The 20,106-nt window shown below is 52.8% G+C and overlaps 3 protein-coding genes across 4 annotated transcripts; 1 reads left to right on the top strand and 2 right to left on the bottom strand.

Moving 5' to 3' along the window:
• The first annotated feature begins 1,803 nt into the window (after positions 1-1,803).
• slc50a1 (solute carrier family 50 member 1) lies at positions 1,804-9,506 on the top strand. Of its 2 annotated transcripts, XM_088905033.1 has the most exons (7): positions 1,952-2,018; positions 3,386-3,634; positions 3,746-3,823; positions 7,020-7,143; positions 7,289-7,450; positions 8,115-8,234; positions 8,400-9,506. In XM_088905033.1, coding segments are annotated over exons 2-7 (591 nt in total). In that variant the 5' UTR covers positions 1,952-2,018; positions 3,386-3,632; the 3' UTR covers positions 8,505-9,506. The 2 variants fall into 2 exon arrangements, with proteins under 2 accessions (XP_088761158.1, XP_088761159.1); XM_088905032.1 differs by lacking the exon at positions 3,386-3,634 and having other exon boundaries at positions 1,804-2,018.
• A 1,596-nt stretch (positions 9,507-11,102) lies between these two features.
• dpm3 (dolichyl-phosphate mannosyltransferase subunit 3, regulatory) lies at positions 11,103-12,670 on the bottom strand. Its single transcript, XM_088905036.1, has 2 exons — positions 12,563-12,670; positions 11,103-12,120 (listed from the first exon to the last, which is right to left on the bottom strand). Exons 1-2 carry the CDS (start codon positions 12,668-12,670, stop codon positions 11,791-11,793), a joined length of 438 nt encoding a protein of 145 aa, XP_088761162.1. The 3' UTR covers positions 11,103-11,790.
• A 4,505-nt stretch (positions 12,671-17,175) lies between these two features.
• krtcap2 (keratinocyte associated protein 2) lies at positions 17,176-19,431 on the bottom strand. The gene is made up of 5 exons (XM_088905038.1): positions 19,300-19,431; positions 18,240-18,394; positions 17,873-17,936; positions 17,705-17,771; positions 17,176-17,587 (listed from the first exon to the last, which is right to left on the bottom strand). Exons 1-5 carry the CDS (start codon positions 19,301-19,303, stop codon positions 17,467-17,469), a joined length of 411 nt encoding a protein of 136 aa, XP_088761164.1. The 5' UTR covers positions 19,304-19,431; the 3' UTR covers positions 17,176-17,466.
• Between the last annotated feature and the right edge of the window lie 675 nt (positions 19,432-20,106).

Genomic DNA, 20,106 nt, shown 5'->3' with positions numbered 1-20,106 from the left:
GCGGAGAAGTGGGGGAGGGGCGCGGGACAGAGCCTCTTTGCACCCGGGTGCTAACATGGCCTGTTTCTAGATCTCTCTCCTCCCCTCTCTCTGTCTCTCTCCCTTTCTCCTTCTCCTCCTCTCTCTCGGTCCACACGCTCGGACCACCTGGACCGAACAATCCCACTGAGGGCGTCTGGGGTGTGTGGGGCTGTACTTGGCCAGATACTGGGGCTGGTGCCCTGGCTAACAAGCGCTGTGCTGTGATCACGATCTCAGGAGCTTTGGGTTGTGATCATGTCCTCAGGAGCACTGCACTGTGATCATGGTCTCAGGAGCTCTGGGCTGTGATCATGTCCTCAGGAGCACTGCACTGTGATCACGTCCTCAAGAGCTCTGGGCTGTGATCACATCCTCAGGAGCGCTGCACTGTGATCACGTCCTCAGGAGCTCTGGGCTGTGATCTTGTCCTCAGGAGCTCTGCGCTGTGATCATGTCCTCAGAAGCTCTGGGCTGTGATCTTGTCCTCAGGAGCTCTGCGCTGTGATCACGTCCTCAGGAGCGCTGCGCTGTGATCACGTCCTCAGGAGCTCTGCGCTGTGATCACGTCCTCAGGAGCGCTGCGCTGTGATCACGTCCTCAGGAGCTCTGTGCTGTGATCACGGTCTCAGGAGCGCTGCGCTGTGATCACGTCCTCAGGAGCTCTGTGCTGTGATCACGGTCTCAGGAGCGCTGCGACAGTGTTGTCAAAGGAACAAGAACTGGTGAGACATTCTGCAGACAGTTCCAATATACAAACATTATGATTAGACATCCATCCATCAATTTTCTAACCACTTTATCCAGTACTGGGTCACAGAAGCCAGTCAATCTCACAGTTTGTCTTTGGACTGTAGGAGGAAAACCAAGTGAACATGGGAGAACATGCAAACCTCACACATATAGCACCCCGGGGCTCCAGCTCCGTGAGGCAGCAGCACTAACCATTGTGCCACCGTGTCGCCCAGGGTTAAAGTCAAACAGCTTTATTGATAATTAAGATAAGATAAGATCACTTTATTGGCCCCACTAACACCTCTTCCGGCAGCAGCCTCAGCTTTCCCAGGAGTCTCCCCTCCAGGTACGGGCCAGGCTCACACTGCTGGGCTGCAGTGGGCTGCCAGTTGTGAGTTGCAGGGTGATATGGCTGTTGGCTATGGCTTTTTATACGGTACCCCTGGAGCAGCTGGGGTGAAGGGCCTTGCTCAGGGGCCCAACAAAGTAGGATTCCTCTGCCGGCCGCGGGAGTCGAACCAGCAACCTCCCAGCCACAGGCGCAGATCATTAGCCACAATTGACAGTGATGCCAAAGCAATACCAACTAGCTAAACATTTACAGACAGTCACATGACAGATTGCCAAAGCAATAACAACTAGCCAGACATTTACGACAGATAAACATCATGATCAGACTTTTACATTACAAAACGTTGTTATCTGGAGATCTCACTCTATGTCCCTCACGCCAACAGGAGTCTCAATTACTAGAGTGCATCACAGTCAGTCATGATGAGAATCCATAAGACCTTAATCGATAGCCCATATTGACATCCGTATATTATATTTTCCTAAAAACCTATACAAGTAAGTTGATTTAGAAGCTCCGTACAGATCGGTGGCCTACCCTACAGCGTGCGGTCGCTTTAACAGAAAGAAAACAAGGGGCATTTCCGGACTACAAACGTGACTACGTCACCACTCCTTGTGTTCGATTGGATAAAAGTTGGGGATCACGCCCACCGGGTCTGACCAATGGGCTCTCCGCGTTGGGCCGACTGATTACAAACACGGAAATGGTAGCTGAGGTCTTGTTTACTGAGACACGCAGCCTGTACCTTTGGGCTCCGTGAAAAATATTATCGTTCTTCCTGTATTGTGGTCATTTCGCTATTTATTTTTTCCAAATATATATAGATCCATTTGTTGCGTTCTATGGATTTTCTTCAGCTGCTGTCATGGGCTTGCATCGTGTTTACAATATGCATGTTTTCGACCGGAGTGTGAGTACATTATAATAGACTATATAGAGCCTATAAAGTCGATTCGCAACTAGCATCCAGCTTCGCGTCTCCTGTCCGTGTTATGCGGTGTCCACGTTACGCTTTCTCATTGTTGTGCCCGTTGCAAATGCGAGCCGTGTGCGCGAATAGCGAGAACGACACGGTACTGGAGTGGGTGGGAGCGGTTGGGAGCCCGGGGGCGGATGTTCGCTGTCGATTCCTGTCGGACAGGAGCGCTGACGCCGCCTAGAAACCGTCTCTCCGCTCCAGCCCCGCGGGGCGAACAGCACCCGACTGCAGCGGAGCGGGCGAGAGCACGGGTTTCAGTTCAGCTCAGGGCGCTTTATTGGCGTGACCGATGGGTACAATCGGTGTTGCCAACGCAAATGAAATTAACATGAAACAAAACAAAAATCTACAGACATTTACAACAGAGACATATCGTAAAATATTTTCATATACTGTAAACATATGGAGCATTATTGGGAGACAGGGTCACTGTTCCTCAGGCTGGGACAGGAGATCACACACTGTATTATTATTATTGAGAGACAGGGTCACTGTTCCTCAGGCTGGGACAGGAGATCACATACTGGGCTGCCAGTTCAACTGAGTTCCCTCCTCCCTCTCTTTCTTCTTTCCTTTACCTCAATGCACTCTCTCTCTCCATTTCTGTCCCTTATCCTCCTGTCTCCCTCTCTACTCCCCTCTCTCCTTCTCCTCTGCTCCCTTTCTCTCTCCTCTCCCTCTGTGTCCAAGACCAAAGACGTGCTAACTGACTTCAGGGAAGCCCCCCACACTCGCACCCTAACCTACACCGGGGCAGGTTCAGGGGAGCTGGTAGAACAGTACAAGTCCTTGGGGACTGTCCTGGACTCCGAGCTCAACTTCGAAGCCAACGCTGACCTGATCCTCGGAAAAGGCCAACAGCGTCTTTTTTCCTTAAGGAAGCTGAATCGTTTTAAGGTCGATGATTCATTGTTGATTTCGTTCTACCGGTCCGTCCAGGAATCTGTTCTCACTTTCAGCCTGATCTGCTGGTTTGGCCACCTGAATCTGAGAGGCAGGAGCAAACCAGGCAGCCCTGTGTAAACCTGGTGCTGATCTCCCAGCCCTCTCCGCCATCTATCGCCCACGTCTTCTGCGTAGAACAGAACCCATCTGCGATGATCCTTCACGCCCCTGTTTAATAAATGGAGGTTATAACAAAAGTTCGGGAGGGATGACATCAACCAAGCTCAATCCGACTCAGCCTGCAGTAATTAGCGATCGCCCCCGACATCCAGTCCTCTCACAAATGCTAGAAATACCTACGAGATCCCTATCTCTCTCTCTTGCGTGTCTCTTGCATCCCTCCTCCTCTACAGCTGCCCCTCGGTCACCCTGCAGGGGGGTCCTGGTCTCCTTGTCCTCTGGCTGGGAGGCCAGCCCTGAGCCAAGCCGGTTGAGCCACAACTTCGCTCCATGACTCTTTCATCGTGGGTGTGGTCATTCCTCGTGAACTTCCAGCTACTCCCATCAGAACGCAGAAGCTGACTCCCCAACGCCAAAACCGACTGATCCAAGTTCTCATTCATACCTGTTGCCATATCCTTACTTAACACTTGACCTGCTATGTAAGTCTGTGTGTCTACTCTTGTTCCTGGTGTTTTGTTTCTTCTGTCTGTCTGTACAGCTACACTGCTGCTGTAAAGCAACTTTCTCTCTCTCCTTTCTCCCTTCATCAGGACAGACCTGAGGAAGATGGTGTCCTCCCGGAGTGCGGAGAATGTCCAGTTCCTCCCCTTCCTCACTACCTGCCTCAAGTAAGCGCTGTTGCCGGTGCCGCCCGCAGGGCGGTCTGGGAGAGTCTGGGAGCCTGCACACTCAGAGCTGCAGAGGGAGTGAACGCTCTTCTCGGCTCTGACGGGGTGGGGGTGGGGTGGGGGGTGCTGTGCAGGATTTACTTGTCCCGATGCAGGAACAGGGAGGATCGGGAATGACTGATGAGACACAAGGAAGCCGGAAACAGTTGAGGTTTTTCCCACATGTGCTGCTTTGGTTTCCTAGGAGCGATTGTATTGCGTTCACCCCACAGCTCTGCCCTGCTGGTGTTTGCCCTGGCCTGAATGACGTCATCAGCTGAAGGCCATGCTGATCAGTGGTCTCCTGTGGGTTCGGTGGAACTGGAAGTGAGCATGTTGACTGCATTGTGAACAGAAGAGAGAGTCTCTGCAGTCTGACCAGCAGAGTCTCTCTCTGTGTGTGTGTGCAGTCTGACCAGCGGAGTCTCTCTCTCTCTGTGTGTGTGCAGTCTGACCAGCGGAGTCTCTCTCTCTCTGTGTGTGCAGTCTGACCAGCGGAGTCTCTCTCTCTCTGTGTGTCTGCAGTCTGACCAGCGGAGTCTCTCTCTCTCTGTGTGTGTGCAGTCTGACCAGTGGAGTCTCTCTCTCTCTGTGTCTGCAGTCTGACCAGCGGAGTCTCTCTCTCTGTGTCTGCAGTCTGACCAGCGGAGTCTCTCTCTCTGTGTGTGTGCAGTCTGACCAGTGGAGTCTCTCTCTCTGTGTGTCTGCAGTCTGACCAGCGGAGTCTCTCTCTCTGTGTCTGCAGTCTGACCAGCGGAGTCTCTCTCTCTGTGTGTGTGCAGTCTGACCAGTGGAGTCTCTCTCTCTGTGTGTCTGCAGTCTGACCAGCGGAGTCTCTCTCTGTGTGTCTGCAGTCTGACCAGCGGAGTCTCTCTCTCCCTCTGTGTGTGCAGTCTGACCAGCGGAGTCTCTCTCTGTGTGTGTGCAGTCTGACCAGCGGAGTCTCTCTCTGTGTGTGCAGTCTGACCAGCAGAGTCTCTCTCTCCCTCTGTGTGTGCAGTCTGACCAGCGGAGTCTCTCTCTGTGTGTGTGCAGTCTGACCAGCGGAGTCTCTCTCTCTCTGTGTCTGCAGTCTGACCAGTGGAGTCTCTCTCTCTGTGTGTGTGCAGTCTGACCAGCGGAGTCTCTCTCTCTCTGTGTCTGCAGTCTGACCAGCGGAGTCTCTCTCTGTGTGTGTCTGCAGTCTGACCAGTGGAGTCTCTCTCTCTGTGTGTGTGCAGTCTGACCAGTGGAATCTCTCTCTCTCTGTGTCTGCAGTCTGACCAGTGGAGTCTCTCTCTCTCTGTGTGTGTGCAGTCTGACCAGTGCAGTCTCTCTCTCTGTGTGTCTGCAGTCTGACCAGTGCAGTCTCTCTCTCTCTCTGTGTCTGCAGTCTGACCAGCGGAGTCTCTCTCTGTGTGTGTCTGCAGTCTGACCAGTGGAGTCTCTCTCTCTGTGTGTGTGCAGTCTGACCAGCGGAATCTCTCTCTCTCTGTGTCTGCAGTCTGACCAGTGGAGTCTCTCTCTCTCTGTGTGTCTGCAGTCTGACCAGTGCAGTCTCTCTCTCTCTGTGTGTGTGCAGTCTGACCAGCGGAGTCTCTCTGTGTGTGTGTGCAGTCTGACCAGTGCAGTCTCTCTCTCTCTGTGTCTGCAGTCTGACCAGTGGAGTCTCTCTCTCTCTGTGTGTGTGTGCAGTCTGACCAGTGGAGTCTCTCTCTCTGTGTGTGCAGTCTGACCAGTGGAGTCTCTCTCTCTGTGTGTGTGCAGTCTGACCAGTGCAGTCTCTCTCAATTCAATTCAATTCAAGGTGCTTTATTAGCATGACCGATGGGTACAATCAGTGTTGCCAAAGCAAATGAAAGTAATGATATTTACATGAAACAAAACAAAAATAGAGGTAAAATAAAATCTACAGACATATTACAGACATTTACAACAAAGACATATTATAAAATATTGACATATTCTGTAGGCGGCTGGAGTATTATTGGGAGACAGACTCACTGTTCCTCAGGCTGTGACAGGAGATCACATACTGGGCTGCCAGTTCAACTGAGTTTCCTCCTCCCTCTCCCAGTAGGATTGGGACCCGTTGTGATTCTGGCAGGTGTGGGAACTCTGGGATTAGATTTCTGAATTTCGGGAAGAATGTTTCTCTAATCCCAGAGTATCTGTCACAGTGCAGTAGGAAGTGCACCTCTGTCTCTATTTCTCCCCGCTGGCAGTGGGAACACAGCCTGTCCTCTCTGGGCAGCCAGGTCTGCCTGTGTTGCCCAGTTTCTATGGCCAAGTTGTGGTCACTGAGCCTGTACTTCGTCAGGGTCTGTTTCTGTTTGTTATTTTTTATTTTGGTCAAATATTCAGCTAGTGTGTATTGTCTGTTTAAGGTTCTGTAACATTCCAGTTTATGTTGTGTTTGTGTGTGTGTGTCCCAGTGTGTGAGGTATTGCTGTTTGATCTGTGCTGTGGTTGAGTCTGGGTTGTGGTGCTCTAGCAGTGCTGTCCTGAGGCTGGTTAGTGTCGGTGTGGCTCAGGTCGGTGAGCCTCAGGACCAGCTGGCTCAGGGGGCTCTGTTTTGGGCTCAGCTCTTGGCTCAGCAGGGCTTTGTGGTGGTAGGAATTTTGGTCACTGTTTTTTAGGTGTAGCCAATACTTTAATATTCTTTTCTGTATGTTTATCAATAGTGGGTACTGGCCTAATTCGGCCCTGCACCCGTTGTTAGGAGTTCTTCTCTGCACACGGAGGATGTTTCTACAGATCTCCATGTGCAGAGTTTCTGTGGGGTGTTTGTCCCATTGGGTGTAATCCTGGTCTGTGAGGGGACCCCACACTTCACTGCCGTATAGGGCAATGGGTTGGATTACACTTTCAAATATTTGGAGCCAGATTCTTGTTGGTGGGTTGATGTTGAAGAGCCTCCTTCTTATTGCGTAGAAAGCCCTGAGTGCCTTCTCCCTCAGTGCCTTCACTGCCAGGTCTCTCTCTCTGTGTCTGCAGTCTGACCAGTGGAGTCTCTCTCTCTGTGTGTGTGCAGTCTGACCAGTGGAGTCTCTCTCTCTGTGTGTGTGCAGTCTGACCAGTGGAGTCTCTCTCTCTGTGTGTGTGCAGTCTGACCAGTGGAGTCTCTCTCTCTCTGTGTCTGCAGTCTGACCAGCAGAGTCTCTCTCTCTCTGTGTAGTAACCTGGGGTGGCTGTACTACGGGACTCTGAAGAAGGATGGGACGCTGATAGTTGTGAACACCATCGGGGCTGTGCTGCAGACCCTCTACATCCTGTCCTACTGCTACTACACCACCCACAGGGTGAGCAGGGCACCCTTGCTGCTGTAGTGTCACTGCATCTCTGTGTGTGTCAGCGTGCTGCTGTGTATCAGAGGAAGGTGCTGAAGCTGTCTGTTGACTGTGTTTCAGAGGAAGGTACTGAAGCTGTCTGTTGACTGTGTTTCAGAGGAAGGTACTGATGCTCACGCTGTCCGCTGGCGGGGTGCTGTGTGGCGGGTATCTGTACTTCTCTGTGCTGGTCGGGGATGAGCAGAGCAGACTGAACCAGCTGGGACTGACCTGCAGCATGGTCACTGTCAGCATGTACTTGTCCCCTCTGACTGACCTGGTAATAACCCCCCTCTTCCTATCAATTCAATTCAACTCAAGGTGCTTTATTGGCATAGCCAATGAGTAAAATCAGTGTTGCCAAAGGAAAACAAATACGATTAATATAAAACACAAATCTAGAGACATTTACAATACAGACACATCATAGGATATTTACATATAAACATATAGAGCATTATTGAGAGACAGGCTCACTGTCTGTTCCTCAGGCTGTGACAGGAGATCACACACTGTATTATTATTATTGAGAGACAGGCTCACTGTCTGTTCCTCAGGCTGGGACAGGAGATCACACACTGTATTATTATTATCGAGAGACGGGCTCACTGTCTGTTCCTCAGGCTGTGACAGGAGATCACACACTGTATTATTATTATTATTGAGAGACAGGCTCACTGTCTGTTCCTCAGGCTGGGACAGGAGATCACACACTGTATTATTATTATTATTGAGAGACAGGCTCACTGTCTGTTCCTCAGGCTGGGACAGGAGATCACACACTGTATTATTATTATTGAGAGACAGGCTCACTGTCTGTTCCTCAGGCTGGGACAGGAGATCACACACTGGGCTGCAGCTCTATTGAGTTCCTTCCCAGTAGGACTGGGAATTGTTGTGATTCTGGCAACTCTCACCCCCACCCCACCCCCTTCTCTCATCAGGTCAACATTGTCCGCAGCGGCTCTGTCCAGTGCCTGTCCTTCCCTCTGACGGTGGCCACCTTCCTTACGTCCACCTCCTGGACCCTGTACGGCCTGCAGCTCCAGGACCTCTACATCATGGTGAGAGGAGACAGGGAGGAGGAGAGAGGAGAAGGAGGAGGACAGGGAGGGGAGAAAGGAGCACTGGGAGGGTGAAAAGGGAGTCAGTATGGAATGACGCTGCATCAGCACTTGGAGTCTAGAAAAGCTCCCGTAATACTTTTCCCCCTGTCTCTGCCCTGCCAGGTGCCCAACACGCCTGGCATCATCACCAGCCTGGTGCGCTTCTGGCTGTTCTGGAGGTTCCCCATGCCCCAGGAGAAACCGTCCTATAGGCTGCTGCAGATCTGAGAGGGGCGGGGCCCAGCCTCATCATGACACTGTCACCATGGACACGGGCTGACCTGCTGGAACTGCCGAGCTGATTGCCGTGGCGACAAGGTGTTGGGAATGAGAAAGCCCAGAAAGCTACCAAAGAGATTGCATGACTGATCGGGAACACACACGGCCCACCAGAGGGAGGACTGGCGCAGCTCTCACTGACAGCACACACAGACACAGGGGGCGCTGTTCTCCTCCTCTGACACCCGCACTGTCAGGATAACAGCTCCTCTTCCACACTGCAGCCCCACAGCAGAGCTGAGAACTGGCGCAGCTCTCACTGACAGCACACACACAGACTGCAGGAGCCCTGGACAGACACAGGGGGCGCTGTTCTCCTCCTCTGACACCCGCACTGTCAGGATAACAGCTCCTCTTCCACACTGCAGCCCCACAGCAGAGCTGAGAACTGGCGCAGCTCTCACTGACAGCACACACACAGACTGCAGGAGCCCTGGACAGACACAGGGGGCACTGTTCTCCTCCTCTGACACCCACACTGCAGCCCCACAGCAGAGCTGAGGCACCAGAGCTGAGGACTGGTGCAGCTCTCACTGACTGCACACACACAGACTGCAGGAGCCCTGGACAGACACAGGGAGGTGCTCCTCAGACCAAGTTTAAAAACATAGGTTGTCATGTAGTCTGCAAAACTAATTTTTGAAGTGTCTGGAGTGGCGATAAGGGGATACACTCTCTGACACACACCCTTCTGTATCAGAAAAATGCATATTTTTTTACTGTCTGCCTGGGGACTTCCAGTCTGCTGCTCTTGTGCCTGCAAGCCGTCTGGCATCTTTTTAAAAACATGTTTTTAACCCACCATCTGTCTGTGTGTTCCAAAGATTCATTATTCTGAACAGATTAAATTTTTTAATATATTTTTATACTGAAAACAACAGGGCTCAGGTTTGGGGTTTTTCATTCATTTGATATGTATCAACTTTTCAGACTAGTAAATCCTTTTTAGCCTTTGAGAAACTGGTTATTAAATTTCTTTTCTGGCTATAAACCACCTCTATTTTATAGTCTGGGATGTTACTGTGAAAAACCTGTTTTCATCCTCACTGTGCCCTGGATGCCAGGTGTGAAGATACTTGATAAAGGCATTTTGATCCCTGGCAATGCTTTATCACAGAAAACAGCAACTGTAAACATGACACCCCTAGACCTCTATCCAGACTGGACTGGTGATCTCTGGACTGTAGGGTTACAGTGTGACCCAGACTGGACCAGTGATCTCTGGGCTGTAGGGTAACAGTGTGACCCAGACTGGACCAGCGATCTCTGGACTGTAGGGTTACAGTGACCCAGACTGGACCAGTGATCTCTGGACTGTAGGGTTACAGTGTGATCCAGACTGGACTGGCGATCTCTGGACTGTAGGGTTACAGTGTGACCCAGCCCAGAATGGACCAGTGATCTCTGGACTGTAGGGTTACAGTGTGACCTGGCCCAGTGATCTCTGGACTGTAGAGTTACAGTGTGACCCAGACTGGACCAGTGATCTCTGGACTGTAGGGTTACAGTGTGACCCAGCCCAGAATGGACCAGTGATCTCTGGACTGTAGGGTTACAGTGTGACCTGGCCCAGTGATCTCTGGACTGTAGAGTTACAGTGTGACCCAGACTGGACCAGTGATCTCTGGACTGTAGGGTTACAGTGTGACCCAGACTGGACCAGTGATCTCTGGACTGTAGGGTTACAGTGTGACCCAGCCCAGACTGGACCAGTGATCTCTGGACTGTAGGGTTACAGTGTGACCTGGCCCAGACTGGACCAGTGATCTCTGGACTGTAGGGTTACAGTGTGACCCAGACTGGACCAGTGATCTCTGGACTGTAGGGTTACAGTGTGACCTAGACCAGGCTGGACCAGTGATCTCACCACAATAGTTAATGTTGCTGTTTGAGCCCCTTGATAGGCACCCTACATCACAGCTGCCTTTGAATGTTTTGTGTTTGAAATTTGTACCTGGCGACTGGGTCAGAATTATGATAGCTGCAGGAGTGTGAGAGTGATTATTTGGGGGGTGTGGTGGGAGAGAGAGAGAGGATGTTGTTAGAGTGACCCCCCCCAGCAGAGGGGACTGTGTCCTACTCCATGAGAGCTTCACTTGTGGGGAGCGAGTGCGGCGTCTTCACATCGGCCATCGAGCGATCCGAGCTGCGACTCGCATGTGATCGCTGAGCTGGGATATAAACACATAATCCACAACCCAGTGCCCAGACTCGGGGAGAAGAGAAACACAGGGAGCGACAAACAGCTCTCTCAGAAAATGCTGCACAACTAGGAGCTCAATAAAGCACCTTCTGTTCCCCGAGACTGTGTATCAAACTGTGTGTCTGTCGCTCTCCTCTCTCTCTCAATCTGTTGCTCTCTGTCCCATCTCACCCATCTGCTCTGCAAGGCAGTGATCCCTTTCTCTGACACCCCCCAAAAACAAGCCCCACCCCGACACAGTGATCCCCTTTCTCTAACACCCCCACAAACACCCCCCCTCCGCGACACAGCACTGTACGTTCAGTCCCCACTCTCTCTGACATGCACTGGGAGACGCGCAGGGAGGAGGAGAATGGATTTTATTGCAGTCACCGGCGCTGTGGTGCTGTCCAGTGCACCACCAGAGGCTCAGGACTGACAGGAGACACAGCCCCGACCCCCTGCTTCCCAGTGTCAACAGAGCAGCACCGTTCTCTCTCCTCACACAGGGGGACAGGAGTGAAGGAGAGGAGGAAAGAGGAGAGGAGGAGGAGGAGTGAAGGAGAGGAAAGAGAGCAAGAAGAGGAGGAGGACAGGAGAGGAGCAGGGGAGGGACAGGAGTGAAAGAGAGGAGAAAGGAGGAGAACAGAGAAAGAGAAGTGGGAGAGAAGTGAAGGAGAGGAAGAGGAGGAAAAGGACAGGAGTGAAGGAGAGGAGAATAGAGAGGGACAGGAGTGAAGGAGAGGAGAAAGGAGGAGAATAGAGAAAGAGGAGTGGGAGAGGAGAGAGAGGGAGGTGGGAGAGGTAAGAGAGGAGTTAGAGCAGGTGAGAGAAAGAGGAGTCAAGGATAGGAGGCACACTACAGAGGCTGGGGGAAGAGGACAGATGAGAGAGCCACGAGGCGGGTGGGGGTGAGATTGAGCAGCTGACCAAACAAACAGCATGAAGTCTGTAGGGTACAGATCCCGCAGCAGGTTCAGGACTTGAACAAGGACACCGTCAGTCCAGTGGTCCTCCGGCTCCAGCGCTTGGAGCCAAAACAGTGTTTTCGGATCAGAACCTCAGTCCCTTCCTCTGAAGGTCCGCCCTGGCCTCCTGGATCTGCTCCTGCAGCTCGCGGGCAGCCTCCTCGCAGTCATTGAAAGTGGCGACTCGGTAACCGACAGTGGCCAGCGAGTAGCAGCCGAACGCCACCAGCAGGTAAACGGGCATCGGCCAGGCCACCTCCTGCCAGGCTGCCGGCAGCCTCAGGCCCAGCAGGTCAAAGGTCACCACCCCCCACAGGGCCCCGACCACGGAGATACCGAAGAGCCACTCGGCGAGCTTGGTCATGTTGGAATGTGGGATACTGGAGGGGAGTCTCACCAAGCAGGAAGACGAAACCTGGGGATGATGATCATGATTATTATTATTAAAGTACCCCAGCCTCTAATTTCATTTCGTCCAGTCTATAACTGGACTGTTGTACGTCACGTTACTTCTACTTTAATGAATATCAAAATTCATTTTAAGCACAGCAAAAAGAAAAACAGCCGTGGTAAACACTTATAAACTAACGGATACGGGCGGGTAACGAAGTTAAAGACAAATCTGAGATATACTTTTAAGAGTACAGGTAGGTATTATTGAATGAAGACGTCGTTATAATGGCTTTGAAGATTTCACAACACACGTACTGTTATGCACAGCAAACCGAATACATACTGAGTAGTTACTCACCGACAATTGCCACAGTTAAAAAAATAAACGTATAATATTACCTATTATATTAATTTTAATATAAGCAGTAACGCTGTTTACGCCTACCTCGCCAGCGACAACTCACCAGTTTAATACTCAGCGCCGGATCAAACGTCATCGGTGCGCGACAGTTGATGGGACTTGTAGTTTTTTTATGTTCCGAGACGCACACCCTGCCTGCGCCAGATAGCATTACAATCTGACAAAGCACTTCTGCTGGTACTGTGAGTGCCAGTCTGCAGTGTGCCAGCCAGGCCTTTTGTTTTTTTAAGTGATCGATCACTGAGCAGGGCCATCTGGAGTTGTGTGAAGTGTGGTTCTTTCTGTTTTTGGATGATTTTAAAAGGTGATAGGCAAAACAATACTAGGACAGATATACTGTGAGACAGAGAGGAATACAGGTAGATATACAGACTGGCATGTGGGGAGTGACGGTGTGGATCTGTGCCCCTGCAGACTAACAGTCTCTGTGTTTGTGTCTCAACAGCAGTGCCGTCCCCAGACAGGAGGGGAAGCCGGTGTTTACCAGGAAACACGCAGACGCACTGCCTCTTGCTGCTCTGAACAAAAGGAGATGTGATGTCTGTGCAGACTTGTTTGTATCTTTCCCACAGTCAGCACGGGCCCTGTGCTGCGCCAAGGAAAGTTTTCACATCATACTGATGAGGACTGTGCTGCACTTTTCTACACTTCTACCCTGATCTCACTGCACTGTACTGTGCTTTTACCTCGATCTCACTTGGCTTTACTGCACTGTACTGTGCTTTTACCCTCTTCTCACTGGGCTTTACTACACTGTACTGTACTGTGCTTTTGCCCTGATCTCACTGGGCTGTACTGTGCTTTTACCCTGATCTCACTGGGCTTTACTGCACTGTACTATGCTTTTACCCTGATCTCACTGGGCTTTACTGCACTGTACTGTGCTTTTACCCTGATCTCACTGGGCTGTACTGCACTGTACTGCGCTTTTCCACAGAAAGCCTGGGCATGGCTGTATATGGGGTGTGTCAGAGTGCAGGAAGTGCAGTGGGTACCGTTGTGAGTACCAGTCTACCAGCCAGGCCTTCTCTCTCTCTGCCAGTCTGACCCACGAGACACCGACACTGAAACACTTACCACAGTGACAGGCTCTCCATCGCCCCTCTGTGTTGCCCATTTTCCTCACTTCCTCTGCCCCCACCACAATTCCTAAAGTCTCCTTAGGCCCCCCTCTGTCACCGACTCCCACTCCCCCCTTCACCCCCCAACTCTGTTTAATCAGAGGAACAATAGGACTGTGAGTCCAAACAGGATACCTCTGTTTCCTGCACTGTGTCCCTGTCCCTGAGACAGCTTTCTGACACACTGGGCACAACACACACACTCGGTCCGAGACAGCCCTGCCCCTCTGACACGCTGAACACACACACACGCACGCACACACACACACACTGAACACAGCACACATTGGGCACAACACACACATTCAGTCCGAGACAGCCCTGCCCCTCTGACATGCTACACACACACACACTGAGTCTGACACGCTGAACACAACACACACACACACACAGAACACAACACACACTGGGGACAACATACACACTGAGTATGAGACAGCCCTGCCCCTCTGACACACTAAACACACACTGAACACAGCACACACTGGGAACAACACACACACAAAATCTGAAATAGCCCTGCCCCTCTGACACAGTGGGCACAACACACACACTAAGTACGATATACACTAAGCACTAACACAACACACACACTGAGCACAATATACACATATACACTGAGCACGACACAATATACGATGAGCACAACACACACACACACTGAGCACAATATACACTGGGCGGGCACAACGCTCTTGTATGCTTCTGCTGGACACACACCCTTCTGCCCTGTCTGCCAGCTGGCCAGTCACCCCAACACCACCCCCAGCACCCCTGGAGCTGCACAGGGGCTCTGGGAACCTTCTCTCCCCCTGAAAAAGCAAAACAAAAACAGGCTCTTCCGTGCTCTCCTGCTTCTGTTTGTCAACTTCCTGCAAAATATCCCGACTTCCTGAGAGCCAGCGAGCAGCTGTGCACTCGCCACAGGGTCTTTAACCCCCCCTCTGCCCTGGCCCCCCCAGGAGAGAGCTGCCTTCCACCCACCTGTCGCCCTCTCGTCCCCTCGCCCCCTCACTCCCTCCCTCTCTCACCCCCTCACGCCCCCTCACTCACCCCCTCCCTCTCACGCTCCCTCACCCCCTCACTCGTCCAGGTGTCCCGGTGGCCCCCCCCTCCTGTGAGAGCCTGTGTGAAGTCTCTTGGTGTTCAGGGCCCAGAGCGCACCTGCTCCTGGCTTCCACCAGTGACCCTGAGCACCTTGTCAGCTCAGCACATTCCGCAGCCTGCTGCTCGCAGATTAACTGCACAGCCCTGCCAGGCCGACACAGGGGCAGAGAGATGGGGTCGGAGACAGAAGAAAGGCTTTATGGGCACACACACGCTCTGAGGGGCAACACACACACACACATGCTGATGGGAACACACAGACTCACACATAGATATGCACAGACACAATGATGTGCTGTCACACACAGACACACAATGATGTGCTCACACATAGATATGCACAGACACAATGATATGCTGTCACACACAGACACACACAATGATGTGTTCACACACACAGACACACACAATGATGTGCTCACACATAGATATGCACAGACACAATGACGTGCTCTCACACACAATGATGTGCTCTCACACACAGACACACACACTACCAGCGTGTTGGGGAGACATGAGCTCTACAGGGGTTCATGAAGCAGTCCTGGTCCTGCAGGTCCTCAGGCCAGCTGAGCTCATTATCGACTTCATTGGACCAGTTCACCCAGTTCTCCGTAAGTCCTGGAAAACGCAGCTGTCCAGGGGCTCCAGCGGGATTCCCGCGCGCTGTCCGGGCAGGCCCTGCAGGAAGAGAGTCCGCCACCCGAGCCTGGCAGATTCCACAGGGCTGTTTTCACCCCACGCAGATGACAGCTCACACGTCAGCACGCCACCCCTGACCTGCGCTGAGGTCGGGGGGCCAGCAGGTGTCCCGCCAGAGAGAGTTCAGGTCAGGGGGTCAGAGCAGAGGGGTGAGAGTGCTGGACAGCAGGTGCAGGACACTGCAGTCCTGGCAGGTCTAACAAGAGTTCTCCTGTACCACCCACGTCGGCCAGTGCGTGAAGGATTTCCAGTTCTTTTTAACAGTAGTACAACCTGGAGTGGATCAGACTGATGTGCACTATGAGTCTGACTGACAGCACTGTAAAACCTGGAGTGGATCAGACTGCTGTGCACTGGGAGTCTGACTGACAGCACTGTAAAACCTGGAGTGGATCAGACTGCTGTGCACTGGGAGTTAGACTGACAGCACTGTACAACCTGGAGTGGATCAGACTGCTGTACACTGGGAGTCTGACTGGCAGCACTGTAAAACATGGAGTGGATCAGACTGCTGTGCATAGTACAGTAAAACCTAGAGAGGTTCACAGAACCATGAGAAAAGTTACAGGATAGAGGAGCTATTTGGTTTGGTTTGGTTGTGCAGTTGCTGATTGGTCTCAGGATCTCATCCAGATACTATTTTAGAGTATTGTCTCCAACAGCATGTTTGGGCAGCTTGTTCTAGACTCCCACCACTCTTTGTGTAAAGACGTTAAGCCTGCAAGGCAAAAGTATACAATAACGAGAGAAAAAAACGAACTGAAGAAGCAAAGTGCCAAGTACTGTACACAAGCAGCCCCACGGGCTCGACTTCCCCCCCCCCCCTCCCTTGTGTAAAGCAAGGGCGACACCTAGTGGTCAATTCTGAGAACTGCCATCTTTCCCCACAACTCGACTTCAGATGGAGACCTCCTGGGAAAGCTAAGGTTGCTGCTGGAAGAGGTGTTGGTGGGGCCAGTAGGGGGCGCTCACCCTGCGGTCTGTGTGGGTCCTAAAGCACCAGTATAGAGACACTATATTGTAAAAAAGACACCGTCCTCCAGCTGAGCCATAAAACCAAGGTCCTGACTCTCTGTGGTCATTAAAGATCCCAGGGTGTTTCCCAAAAAGAGTAGGGGTGTTACCCTGGTGTCCTGGCCAGATTTCCCCCTGGCCTTTACCAGTCAGGGCCTCCTAATAACCCCCCCCTCTCTGAACTGGCTCCATCACTCTGCTCTCCTCCCCACTGAGAGCTGGTGTGTGGGGAAAGTACTGGTGCATCATCCAGGTGGGGGTACACACTGGAGGTGAGTCCCCGTTACCTGTATTACCATCATTCCGGTTCCTAGACATGTAAATCAGCCCCGCTTCTGATCCAGACCTGTTAGAATGAAGCTGTTCAGAGGGAGGGGCTAGGCTGGGGAGGAGTCGGATTCGAGAAACAGCAAAGGAGGGCTGCTGCAGCAGAGGCCCAATCCGGGCGCGGCCTGCCTGGCCAGGGCAGAGGTCAAGGTCAACCCCCTGACCCCCCACTGCCAGCACCCCACTCGCTCTGCTCCCAGCATCCCAGCCCCCAGCCCTGGTGCTGCTGTGCCACTGGCTCGGGCTGCGGGGGCAGGGGGGGTGCTCAGAGGCACACTCTCAGCCACACCCTGCAGGGGGACAGGAGGAAGACAGGAGGGAGGGGCCTCAAGATGCCACTCTCAGCAAAAACCCTGGGCGCCACCCTTAGAAATTAAACCATGAAGGTTTTAAACTTTTTTTTTATTGGGATTTTTTTGGCTCCGCGTTTTCTTAACAAAAGCTTCCTCTCCCACGTCCAATCGCAGAACAGCAGAGGGGAGGGGCTTGGAATGTGGGCCACAGAGTGGCATCGTACGATTGGTTGGCTGGTCAGCGGCAGCAGGCTCCTCCCCTCTAGGACTGGCCAGTTGCAGAAGGTGGTCTCGGGCTGCCATTGGCCGGCCAGGCGCAGCGGCAGAGTCCGCCCTGCGATTGGCTTTCTGAGGCTGGTGGGTGGGCGGGAGGCGGGACATCCTCAGTTCTTCCTCTTGCCCTTTCCTGTGGGCTTCACCGGCGTCGCCACGGGAACAGAGGCTTGGTACAGGGCTGCCGACACTTTGTTGATGTAGTAGAGGCCAAAGAGGGAGAATATGAGACTGGAGAGAGAGGGGGGGGGAGAGAGAGGGCGTCAGGCACGACGCTGTGACCGAGTGCGACGGTCACACAGCGTTCCTGCAGGACGCCCTCCCTCAGACCGGCCGCCCCACACTCACCAGGTGGTGACGCAGACCCGGTGGACAAGCCCTGAGGCAAACAGGGACAGGCACAGGCACAGCAGGACTGCGGGGAGAGAGAGAGAGAGACAGAGAGACGAGCTGGAGTCAGACCGCTGCCAGGCACAGCTCTGCCCGGACTCGCAGGCCGGAAGAAAATCTACTCACTCTCCGGGAAGATCTTGGCCTGGAACCCCTTCCCGAACACCAGGTTCTCCAGGTTGTTGAAGGCCTGCGAGTGAACGGATCAGGAAAAGCACACCGAGTCTAAGCTGACCAATGGACATGCTGACCACCAGTGCCTCTACTGGTCACTCTCAGGGTCAGAGTATAGCATCACAGGGTAAAAGTGGACATTCAGGGAGTCACAGTGCACAGTCAGTGCGCGGCATCACCATCAGGGGCACAACAGTGCACAGTCAGTGCGCGGCACCACCGTCAGGGGCACAACAGTGCACAGTCAGTGCGCGGCATCACAGGGGCACAACAGTGGACAGTAGGGGGGTGATAACGGACAGCACTACAGCCAGGATACAGTGAGCGAGCAGATGAAGAGGATGGACCCCAGGAAGCCGCCCAGAATGGTCAGCCACTCCGAAGAGCCGAGCTGTCGACTGAACATCTGCATCCCAGCGAAGACCAGCACCGACAGCAGGGAGGACAGGACCAGGGAGGTGCCCGTACTGACCGCTGGGGAGAGAATCATTCATACAGGGACATCAGCACTGACCACAGGGAGGACAGGACCAGGGAGGTGCCCGTACTGACCGCTGGGGAGAGAATCATTCATACAGGGACATCAGCACTGACCACAGGGAGGACAGGACCAGGGAGGTGCCCGTACTGACCGCTGGGGAGAGAATCATTCATACAGGGACATCAGCACTGACCACAGGGAGGACAGGACTGGAGAACTGACTATACTGACCACTACAGGGACAGAGTAACAATAACAACCCGAGAGGTTGTTCGTCAAATCTGAGGTAGCAAATACAGCAGAGAGCGACTCTGAGAAGGAGAGAGAGACTTTATACACGCAAGAGATTTTTTTTCTAATTAATGCCTAATAGAAGCAAATACATTTTCCTGGAGAGGTCACTACAGCCACCTCGCACCCAGAACAGAGGAGTCTCTTCAGCTACTGGTCAGTGCTGCCACGTCAGTCTAGTGACCCCTGGTCTGGGACGTGTCCGTGTATTGTCACCGTCCCGAGTGGGTGCAGAATACAGTTTACAGGCTTCAGAACTTGTTTCTAAATGGCCAGAAACCGCTGAAATCTGGGCTCTGTTAGAGCCACGTCAGTGTGCACTACAAATAGGGTCCGACGGGAAACAGGGAGGCGGAACTCCCAGAACGTCGCTTTTACCACCTTCCCCTGCGCTCTTTGCGTCCGATGTAAAAAAATTACAAAGCCTACAGCCCCCCCCCCCGGCTATCACGAACTGTGTCTCCACCTCGACACTTCAGACAAATTCAGACAGCCCGACGCACCCTGCAGCCTCTCCCCCTAGCACAGTGAATACCAGACGGGTTCTCGCCGCGGGGGAGCCCACGCCGCGACCGTGTCCCCTTCTCGGCGCTCTGCACTCGCTCACCCATTCCGTGAGATTTAAGCGCGTAGAAGTTCTTATTTCCCCGTTGAACTGAGTTTACTCCGCCGACGCCACCACCGCTTTCACTGACGCGCTGCGAGCCTGCCCCAACACTCACCACAGATATCGAGGAGCCTTCCCGCCGGAAGCACCCTCCCCCAAACACAGCCGTTACCGGGGGGCTGGAAGGGCAGCAGCGCCGCCTGCTGGAGACATAGGGCAGAGACCTCCACGGGACGAGTTGCTATAAATCTTGTTTTTATTTTTCCTTCTCCTTCTATTATTAAATCAATATTTTTTGTATACTTTAGTAGGCACAGGTGAACATATCCTAGCAAGTGAAGTCAGGTGTCCTGGGGTCAGCAGTGACCAGTAGTCAGGACACCAGGGTCAACACCCCACTCTTACTGACAGTGTCCTGGGGTCTGTAGTGACCAGCAGTCAGGACACCAGGGTAAACACCCCACTCTTACTGACAGCGTCCTGAGATCTGTAGTGACCAGTAGTCAGGACACCAGGGTCAACACCCCACTCTTACTGACAGCGTCCTGGGATCTGTAGTGACCAGTAGTCAGGACACCAGGGTCAACACCCCACTCTTACTGACAGTGTCCTGGGGTCTGTAGTGACCAGTAGTCAGGACACCAGGGTCAACACCCCACTCTTACTGACAGTGTCCTGGGGTCAGCAGTGACCAGCAGTCAGGACACCAGGGTCAACACCCCACTCTTACTGATAGTGACAGTGGTTTAATGTCTTAGCTGAAGGACACACCCACAGACACAACCACAGATGGAGACAGACTCACAG

The sequence above is a fragment of the Atractosteus spatula genome, chromosome 25, assembly GCF_055471065.1.
Source record: "Atractosteus spatula isolate fAtrSpa1 chromosome 25, fAtrSpa1.hap1, whole genome shotgun sequence".
Taxonomy (NCBI): Eukaryota; Metazoa; Chordata; class Actinopteri; order Semionotiformes; family Lepisosteidae; genus Atractosteus; species Atractosteus spatula.
Note: the sequence above shows the minus strand (reverse complement) of the source record. Positions and strands in the feature narration are given on the sequence as shown.

Excerpts from the sequence above, each read along its gene's own strand:
- slc50a1 (XM_088905032.1), top strand. The coding sequence starts at position 1,951 with ATGGATTTTCTTCAGCTGCTGTCATGGGCTTGCATCGTGTTTACAATA. Across the intron at positions 2,019-3,745 it reads TGCATGTTTTCGACCGGAGT|GACAGACCTGAGGAAGATGG; the intron begins GTGAGTACATTA and ends TCCCTTCATCAG. Across the intron at positions 7,144-7,288 it reads GCTACTACACCACCCACAGG|AGGAAGGTACTGATGCTCAC; the intron begins GTGAGCAGGGCA and ends ACTGTGTTTCAG.
- krtcap2 (XM_088905038.1), bottom strand. Across the intron at positions 17,772-17,872 it reads GGCCAAGATCTTCCCGGAGA|TCCTGCTGTGCCTGTGCCTG; the intron begins GTGAGTAGATTT and ends CTCTCCCCGCAG. Across the intron at positions 17,588-17,704 it reads CGGGTCTGCGTCACCACCTG|TCTCATATTCTCCCTCTTTG; the intron begins GTGAGTGTGGGG and ends CTCTCTCTCCAG.
- dpm3 (XM_088905036.1), bottom strand. The coding sequence starts at position 12,670 with ATGCTATCTGGCGCAGGCAGGGTGTGCGTCTCGGAACATAAAAAAACT. Across the intron at positions 12,121-12,562 it reads CGGCGCTGAGTATTAAACTG|GTTTCGTCTTCCTGCTTGGT; the intron begins GTGAGTTGTCGC and ends CATCATCCCCAG.